Source organism: Pipistrellus hanaki, assembly GCF_964339955.1.
Source record: "Pipistrellus hanaki genome assembly, chromosome: 1".
NCBI lineage: Eukaryota > Metazoa > Chordata > Mammalia > Chiroptera > Vespertilionidae > Pipistrellus > Pipistrellus hanaki.
This window is the reverse complement of record NC_140503.1, coordinates 180,862,534-180,873,024: the sequence shown is the minus strand read 5'-3', so window position 1 is coordinate 180,873,024 and position 10,491 is coordinate 180,862,534. Positions and strand designations below refer to the sequence as shown.

Below are 10,491 nucleotides of genomic sequence, written 5' to 3'. Positions count from 1 at the left end.
TACTAGCATTATGACCTTGGGCAATTCACTTAACTTCTCTTTCATTTTCCTCATTTGTAAAATGGGGATAGTTGATAGTACCTTCCTTATAAGGATGTTGAGGATTAAATAAGGAAATATATGTAAAATATATAGATATTTACACAAGTTAGAGAAGTTCTAACTAAAAAAAGTAACTTTTGGATAAAAACCTGAATTGAGTGTGAGGAACTGACCACATGGCTTGCTGGGGCAAGAGAATTTCAAACAGAGGCAGCAGCAAGAGCAAAGACCTGGGGGGGAACATGCTTGAAATAGTTGGGAAGCAATAAAGAGGCAGAGTGACTGGAGTAGAGTGAGTGTATCTATGGATGGGCAAGAGGGAGGTCAGAGTGTGATGGGTGCATTCTGTAGGTTGAAGTAAGGACTTGAACTTTGATTCTGGGAAACCTTTGGAGGATTTTGAGCAGAGGAGTGATATGCTTTAAGTTATGGCTAATCCGGATAACTTTGGCTGCTGTGCTGAAAGAAGCAGGGACATTAAGATTCTGTTAAATTAAGCAAGGTACGAGATGTTGGTGGCTTGGACCAGGACCATGTTAATGGGAGTGGAGAGAAGCACTGAGTTTTTGGGTTTGATTTGGGAGAATGGCCAGGATTTGCTGACAAAATGAATCTGAGGAGTAAGGGAAGAAAGGGGTAAAGGATGATACCAAAGTCTTTCTCCAAGCATTTAGAAGAAAACATTAGCAATATAGAAGGAGCAAATTTTAGGCTCTCTTAAGCTTGAGATGACAATTAGACATCAAAGTGAGGACATCATGAAGGCAATTTGAAAAAAATAAGTTTGAAATTTTGAAGTGAGATCCAGACTAGAGAAGTAAACTAAGGCGTCATGAATATAATGATGGTCTTAAAGCCATGTGACGAAGGGGGGCTTATAAAGGAGTGAGCACAGAGTAGAAAGGGAAGAAGTGCAAGCATAGCCCTGAGAACTCTAAGATTTAAAAGCACGAGGGTTGGGGCGGGGGGGGGGGGGGGAGGTCACGGGGATGCGGGAAAGAGGGAGAGGTGGTGATGTGTGTGAAGAACTAGCAGAGAGAGAAGAGAAGCAAAATATCTTATTTTAAGATATCTCTATCTATAGTTTCATAGTTTTTAGAAATATTTATCAAGTTTAGTGTTTACTGAGATTCTTGGATATATGGGTTAATTTCTTTCATGAAGTTTGGAAAAAGTTTGGCCATTATATCTTCAACTTTTTCTTACCCCAATCTCTCCTCTGTTTCTAGATTCCAGCTTCCTAAGTGCTGGATTATTTAATACTAGAGGTGTGGTGCATGAAATTCGTGCACAGGGGCATGTGGGGGGGCTGTCCCTCAGACCAGCCTGCACCCTCTCCAATCTGGGATCCCTCTCACAATCCAGGACTGCTGGCTCCCAACTGCTTGCCTGCCTGCCTTCCTGATTGCCCCTAACCGCTTCTGCCTGCCAGCCTGATCACCCCCTAACCACTCCCATGCCAGCCTAATTAGTCTAACTGATCCCCTGCCAGCCTGTTTGCCCGCAACTTCTCTCTTATGCTGGCCTAGTCACCCCTAACTGCCCTCCCCTATAGGGTTGATCGCCTCCAACTGCCCTCCCTTGCAGGCCTGGTGCCTCCCAACTGTCCTCCCCTGCTGGCCATCTTGTATCCACATAAGGGCAGCCATCTTGTGTGGTGGAGTGATGGTCAATCTGCATACAGTATTATTCTTTTATTAGATAGGATAGAGCAGTGTTTTTCAACCTTTTTTGGGCAAAGGCACACTTGTTTCATGAAAAAAATCACGAGGCACACCACCATTAGAAAATGTTAAAAAATTTAACTCCGTGCCTATATTGACTATATATAAAGTAATTCTCTTGAATAGGAATCAAATAAATAGTAGTAATTCCAGATAATTAAGGAAATACAATTTTATTTTTTTATTAAATTATTATCTGTGTACATATTTTACCATTAGGCTCACCCCCCCTCCCCCATACATTCCCACCCTCCCCAGAGTTTTGTGTTCATTGGTTGAGGAAATACAATTTTAAAACCCTCCATCATACCAGTTTTTATCTATAACCATATACCAATTTTGTCTTATATTCCCTGAGAAACACCTGTTTTCCCAAGTGACTTCTGAGGGAATGGGATCTATCTGATAATAAGACTATGAGATGTATTCCTGGCAAGTTTTGTTGTATTTCACATTGACTTCTTGTCTTATTTCTTCAGGCTAAAATCTTATTTGCTATTTATAGAGACCTACCTGTTGTAACTACATACTTGATTGGAATGACAAAGAAAGGACCATTACTATTTCTCCTGCAAGCCATTTTAATATTTCTGTTTCTCTATATGAAGTTTCTCTAAGTGAACATGACTATGGGTACTAGGGTGCTTCAGTTTATAATGAAAACCTAAAAAATAATTCCTTGTCTTGTATTTCTCTTCACATACATATATGTACTTATCCTTCCTACACTACACACAGAATCACAATCCTGCAACTGAATGAAGAGGATATGTTTTATGATGTATTTATTTTTCTCTCCAAACTCTGAGAGAAAAACTGGCTAGAAGCCCATGGCCATTAAGAACTCATTGCTTGCCAAACAGCTACTGTTATTTGTTCAAAACACATTCATAGAATTGCCACTGTAACAACTTGGAAAGTAATTTAAAATCACACCATCATTTTCCATCCTCCAGCAACTTTACATTTCAATGCCTCACTGAACATTTCAGGAATAATCAACAGGACTCAGATTTTTCTCTTTTAACTTGCAGGCTACAAGTTTGAATAGTAGAGATGTAATGTCTTGGGAGGTTTGGCTAAATTCCTTTTTCTCTGCTGCTCCTAAGTGTAGGCATTTTCTAACTTTCCCCTCTTTCTTGTTTTTCTTTCTTTTAACAAAAAAATTTTTTTTCTATTGATTTCAGAGAGGAGGGAATAGAAACATAAATGATGAAAGAGAAATATATTATATATTATGTTTAATATAATAGAATTATCAGCTGCCTATTGCATGCCCCCTACTGGAGATTAAGCCTGAAACCTGGGGCATGTGCTTTGCCCTGGAATGAACCATGACCTCCTGATTCATAGGTTGTTGCTCAACCACCAAGCACATCCACCAGGCTCTGTCTTGTTTTTCACTTTTCCCTCATGGCTCTCACTTCTTCCATCAGATTATTGCAGGATAATTTGCAACTCTAACATCTTTTTGTAAATGTGGTAAAATAATACATCAAACCATTTTTAAATGTGTAGGTCAGTGGCATTAAGTGCATTCAGCTTGGTTGCAGACACATCTCCAGTAGGAGGTGTGCAGGAGGCAGCTGATGGATGATTCTCTCTCATCGATGTTTCTAACTCTCTATCCCTCTCCCTTCCCTTCTGTAAAAAATCAATAATATATATATTATTATATATATAATATAAAAATATACATATAATATAAATATATAATATATATATATATATATTTTTTTTTTAAAGTAACTTGATATTGTTGTGCAACCATCACCACCATCCATCCTCAGAAACAATAATTCTCTATCCTCCCTCCACACAGCCCTTGCAACCACCATTCTACTCTCTTATGAATTTGACTCCTCTGGGACCTTATAGAGTATTTGCCCTATTTTTTTTTTTAAATCAATACAAAAGTTTATTTAACAAAAGTTCAATGTGAAAATGGACAGGACTCTATTTTTATGTTGTAAAACGGGTGCTGTGGAGAGTGGACATGTGCAAGCAGTTGATTTCTCTGGTAAACACAGCCATTCTTTAAACTCGTTCCAAGGCTTCTAACGTGATGATACTATTTCCTCCTATTGCCACCATTCCAATACTGTTCTGTTGCCCACCAGTTGCCATCTTCACACATTCATCTATCACAAGATTCATAAAGGGATCAAACCCCCGTAATATTCCCTGGACATATCTGCCACCATTTAATTTCAATGATAACTTCTTGTCCATAATTTTTTTTTTTTTTTTTTTTTTTAACTCGGGAGGGTGAGCTTTGCTCATGGTGTCCAAGTGAGCTCAAAGATACTTCTAAATGGAATTCATGGCCTCTCTGGCATTCCCTCGGTAGGCTTGGCGTTTTTCAGTATTTGTCCTTTTGTGACTGACTTATTTAACATAATGTCATCAAGGTTCATCCTTGTTGTAGCATGTGTCAGAACTTCATTCCTTTTAAAGGCTAAGTAATATGCCATTGTATGTAGATACTACCTTTTATTTACCTGTTCATCCATTGATGGACATTTGTGTTGTCTGTGACTAATGCTACTATAAACATGGGTGTAAACTATTCATTCTAGAGCACCGTGGCCTCAGTGCCATCTCCACATTTCCAACTGTTGCTGGACATGTTCACTTAGCTGTGCAATGACTAATCACTCCTTCCAAAGGAAACTCCATGACTGCAGCAACCCAGGCTTACCATACAATATATCTTTTATTTTCCATCCATTTTTAGCATCACTACCCAAACTTAGACTCTTGGTGTTTTCATCTCTAATTAGTTAATTCATGAATTCCATTAAACATGCTGTGTGTTTTCTGCCCAAGCATCTTAGCGATGCCATTCTCTACACCTGAGAGCTCTTTACCTCTGCACCTTTCACCATCCCCCCTGGACACCTTCATGTGCACTCCAGCCCACACTAGCATCTCCCTTTCCTGGATCTCTTCAGCAATTATTATAAATCACTTTTAGTCCTTAGTAATTAACTGTCTTGGGATTACTTATCCACTCCCCTGTGTCTTGGTTCCATAACTGAAGTGTACATCTTAAAAAAAAAAAAAATATATATATATATATATATATATATATATATATATATAGTCAAAACTGGTTTGGCTCAATGGATAGAGCATCAGCCTATGGACTGAAAGCTCCCAGGTTCGATTCTGGTCAAGGGCATGTACCTTGGTTGCAGGCACATCCCCAATCGGGGGCCTGCAAGAGGCAGCTGATCGATGTTCCTCTCTCATCAATGTTTCTAACTCTCTATCCCTTTCCCTTCCTCTCTGTAAAAAATCAATAATACATATTAATATATATTAATATATTATTATTATTGATTAATATATATATATTATTGATTTTTTACAGAGAGGAAGGGAGAGAAATAGAGAGCTAGAAATATCGATCAGCTGCCTCCTGGACACCCCCCATTAGGGATGTGCCCACAACCAAAGTACATGCCCTTGACCGGAATCGAACCTGGGAGCTTTCAGTCCGCAGGCTGACACTCTATCCAGTGAGCCAAACTGGTTTCGGCTGTACATCTTATATTTTAGTTGTAATGCCAGTTTGTTCCTGGGAGCATGACCATGCAACATCCCTAACTCTTTCATTTTCTGGATTGTACATCTTGGAAGGTAAAGACTGCATCATTTACTTATTCTTTCTTCAGTGACTGAGTATTTACTGTTTTTAGCCCTGAGCTAGGGTTACAAACTGGCAAAAGGCATGGCTCCCTCCTTTTAAAATACTCCCATTTTAATGGGGATGTAGTACTAGAGCACATCATTATAATGCAGCATGAAAATGGTTTCAGCCGAAACCGGTTTGGCTCAGTGGATATAGCATCAGCCTGTGGACTGAAAGGTCCCGGGTTTGATTCTGGTCAAGGGCGTATACCTTGGTTTCGGGCACGTCCCCAGTGGGGGGTGTGCAAGATGCAGCTGATCGATGTTTCTCTCTCATCGATGTTTCTAACTCTCTATCCCTCTCTCTTCCTCTCTGTGAAAAATCAATAAAATATATTAAAAAAAAGAAAAGAAAATGTTTTCAGAGGAGCCCTAGCAGGGCTAACTTTACCTTGGGGAACGGAAGAGGGCTTAAGTACCTAGACATTTCTGCATTGACAAGTGGCCCACTGAAAATCACAGAAGTTCCTTGTAAGTGATAATCCATGGTTTTCACAACTAACTTTTCTGTCTCTGTAGAGAAGCCATTAGCCTTTTCATGCAATTGCCTGCAGGATCCACACATATGTCTTAAACTTCTAATTGTTGGGAAAAATAGTCGGGGCCTCAGGAATTAGAATGACAACCCTCACTCCCAATTCCACTTTAGGATGGATACATATAACTGCCCCTCCCTCAAAGACAGTGCCCCAGGGACAGGGATGTGTCAGGATTCACGGGTTAGAACCCAGAAGCCTGGATAAATTGATTTGGAGAGTACAGAAGACACTCATTTCTCAAGAGAAGGCATGGTAAAAATTTGAGAGAATATGTCATTTTCGATGATGGTGGGAAACTGATAAAGAATTATCTTCACATCTCTTGTTATGAAGCCCATATCAAAGCTTGACCAATACAGCTGATTTAATGGGTTAAAGAAGGGAAAACCTTTTCTTGCCTCTGATAGGCCAGCCTTAGTTAAAGGTCAACACTGGGAGCTGAGAAAGTAGTCAACACATCCATCTCAGCTGCAGGGGCTGAAAGTGATGGGGTAAGATGTATTTCTAAAGAGAAAAGAGCAACACCATCACTCCCAGAAGAATGAACGGGCACTTGGCAGGCTAAAAGAACCAATATTCACTTTCTCTCACCGTATAAAACTTTTCATTCTGTGTAATAAGGGAAGGGGGACTGGGCAGGCAAAGAGGACCAAGCCAGCATTGTCTTGTTCTAAGGACTGATTGGACCAACTACTATAGCTACTGTCCCCTTCTCTGGTTATCTTCATCGTATCACAAGTTAGGATTCTTACAAATCCCTAGAAAAGCTGCTCCTTGCAATGAGGATACAGAATTTTAGCACACTATTATTTACATGTTGAAAAGGGTTTCTTTCCTTTTCTCTCATTTCATGTTGGCTTTTCACAGTGAGCAATTTTGCTGTATTTATCATCATTATGTATTTTGTTTTGGGAGAATGCGTTTTGTCATCAAAGCTTTTCACACAACCAGAGGAAGGATCATCTTCACTATCAATATCCCAGTACAGCCTGCTTTCCTCCCCCCGAGAATATTTAAAATAGGTTGCAAAACTCAGATGTATAGCAATGGAAGGGAAAACCAAAATCAATTTGATTTTCTTAATCAAGAAGTAATTAATTTGTACATGGCAGCATTAGAATACCATAAAAAAGACTCAATGCATTCCTTTCACAAAGTCGCCATTTGAATCTCGCCCTGTTTGTGGTATAACAATGTAGAGCGTGTTCGTAAAGTGACAGTAAACTAATGCAAAGACTTTGCTCATGAATAGGAGAAATGATTTTTTTTTTTAATTTCAAGGAAACTGTATTTAAAATGCAATTTTTGAAAAATATAATAAAGCCAAATATAAATATTGTGAACAGATGGTTCTTAAGAAGTTTCTGAGACGAATAGTCACCATCTGGAACCATTAACAATGAGAAGGTAAGCAAGCACCTGTTCCTTTTCTTTAAAAAGATTTCATTTCTATATCAAATCATAAACAAGTGCGGCAGTTTCCATAAAAGTGCAATATCCTGTTTATCAAACTGTTTAGAAAAATATTGGTAAGAATACAGATGGTTTAGGAAAGTGTGCTTCTAAAAGGTTTAGTCTGTTTTCAGATTCCTTTGCTTACTCATAATTTTTTAAAGGTCAAACTCTTCTAAAGTGGGAGCACGTTCTGCATTTTCACAGACATGCACAAATGTCTGAATGGGCACTAGCACTGCCACCACCAAGGCGTCTATTTTCCCATTACCACATTTAGGTGCTGCACAATATGAGCTGACCCTATAAGCCTGGCAGCCTTGAGAACTTCATTGCGTTAGTGGCCTCAGTGAATATTCTGTATCCACATCCTTTGTAATATGGTTTTGCAGCAATTTGCACCAAGAGGCAGAGTCTTCTGTTTCATCCTTTAAATCAGGGCTAAACTAATGACTTGATTTAGCCAATAGAATGCAGAATAAGGAACAGCATCCAGTTCTAAGCCTAGCAGATTTTTAAAAATATATATATATTTTATTGATTTTTACAGAGAGAAAGGGAGAGGGATAGAGAGTTAGAAACATTGATCAGCAGCCTCCTGCACACCCTTTACTGGGGATGTGCCCACAATCAAGGTACATGCCCTTGACGGGAATTGAACCTGGACCCTTCAGTTTGCAGGCCGAAGCTCTATCCACTGAGCCAAACTGGTTAGGGCCCTAGCAGATGTTTTGCACACTTTCATTCTTTCTTGTTGGACCCTGCTACAGACATGTAAATAAGCATGGGCTAGCCTGCAGGAGGACGAGAGACCCCATGGAGGAAAGGCCAGTTATGTCTGTGAAGTCCTCCTAAAGCAGCTTGCAGCCAACCAACTCCAACCATGTGAGAGAGCCAGCCCAGATCAGATTCTTAGCCTTTGCCTGTAGCAGGAGGGCATTTCTTGAGGGTTTTGATTATCCTACTGATTAACATTGGGTAATGCAAGCTGTTAAAAGATTTAAGGAACTTCTGACTACTGCCTTTTTATTTCCTTGAAATACAGGAAGGTAGATACAGTTAAAAAAACGAAGGGGATGATGGGATTTACAGGTATATTTCCTTATGCAGGCTGGAGGTTCTAAATAAATGAAACAGAAAAAACATTGAGTGAGAATAAGGATATGGTTATCTTACTGAAGGACATAATATATTTTTAATAATTTCATCATTTTAATATAATTACAAATTAGGCTAACCTCTTGGTTGAAACCCACCCTTCTTACAAACAAATTCTCTTATTGGGGGTTATATATATATATATAAAACCAAACAACCGAATGACTAAACAACTGAACGACCAGTTGCTATGACATGCACTGCCCACCAGGGGGCAGATGCTCAATGCAGGAGTTTCCCCTGATAGTCAGTGTGCTCCCACGTTAGGAGCACCACTCAGCTGACTTACAGGCACCAGATGCCAAGCTCACAGCTGGCAAGCATAGCTGCGGTGGCAGCATGAGCCTCTCCCGCCTTTGCAAGCAGAGCGGTAGCAGCAGGCATAGTGGGGCCAGGATGAGCAGGAGCAGCGTGGTGCCTGGTTCCACTACTACATCCTGTGGGAGATGTTGGACTGCCAATTTTGGGGATTGGGGATCCCAGCCTGCAGGGATTAGGCTGAAACCAGCAGTCTGACAACCCCCGAGGGGTCCTGGATTGCAAGAGGAAGCAGGCCGGATGAGAGACCCACCGGTGCATGAATTCATGCACTAGGCCTCTAGTTGCTTAATAAAAACAAATGAATTATTGTTTAAACAGTTGGTTCCACATAATATATAATTTTTAAAAAATAAGTCAGTCAGAAAAAGACAAGAATCACATGCTCTCACTCATGTGGAATCTAATGAACAAAATAAACCGAGGAACAACATAGATCCAGAGACATAGAAGCATGGAACAGACTGATGAATCTCTGAGGGAGGTCAGGGTGGGTGAATAGGGAGAGATTAACCAAAAAACTTATGCGCATATATGCATAACCAATGGACACAGACAATAGTATAGTGAAGGCCTGGAGGTGTGGTGTGTGTGGGTGTGGGAATGGAGAGCATCAATGGGGGTACATCTGTAATCTGTAATACTTGCAACAATAAAGATAAATTTTTAAAATTATTCAATTAATTTTACTTGTTTCCTGGCTAATTAATCTTTGTTATATTAGTTTTACTGTAAGTGAATTAATTGGACTATATTAACTCCATTAGCAGATTGATTGATCTGATAACTTTTGACCCTGGGTTTCAAAGAATAAAGCAATCAAAGGTTATTTTTCATATTTGTGATGATCATTTATTGGTGACCTCCCTGGCATCAATCTTCCATTTTTTCCTTTATATATACTCCTAAATTTATTTTTTTCAGTCATGTGATTTGGGTGGGAATCATCTAACTCCAAATTCCAAGTATGGGCTCCAATGGGCTTATGTCCCATGGCCACTTGTGTTGGTTCTGGAGTGAAGCACACACAATCAAAGCTAATGAGATGCAAGGAGATGTTTGCTGGAATTCTGATGTGGAGAAGCCTGCCTGTTCCCCTGCATGGTATGAGATGGAACTGTGGAAGTCATTTTTCTGTAAGGAGAGGAGACTCTAAAGTTGCCAGAAGGCCACGAAATAGAGCCAAAGGTGAAGCCAAACCATGGAGAGCAGATAAAAGATATGCGTCTTTGGAAACATTGTTTGACCTGCTGAACAGAGCCTTGTCTGAAGTTGATTTTGCCTCTCGAGTTTTCATTGATGTGACTAACAAATTCCTGTTATTATTTAAAGCAATTGAGTTGTTATACCTTCACTTAAAACTGAAAGACACTGACTGATACAACCTCTATCTCTTATTTTCTTTTGCTTTGCTTCAAGCACCCAGTTCAGTGCCTTTTCCTCTTGCCTGGCCTTTTGCAATAGCCTCTTAACTACCTTCCTTCTTCCAGTGCATGCTGCTCTGATCTATGCTTTGTTATAGGGTTAATATCTCTTAGTTACACCTATGACCATACCTCCTT

The 10,491-nt window shown here is 39.7% G+C and overlaps 1 protein-coding gene across 1 annotated transcript; it reads right to left on the bottom strand.

Annotated features, from left to right (window-relative positions):
* Window positions 1-3,803: 3,803 nt before the first annotated feature.
* Window positions 3,804-4,049, bottom strand: LOC311619175 (small nuclear ribonucleoprotein G-like; the record flags this gene model as incomplete). Its single annotated transcript, XM_084877268.1, has 1 exon — window positions 3,804-4,049. The coding sequence occupies one exon, from the start codon at window positions 4,047-4,049 to the stop codon at window positions 3,804-3,806; it is 246 nt and encodes an 81-aa protein (XP_084733394.1).
* Window positions 4,050-10,491: the final 6,442 nt, after the last annotated feature.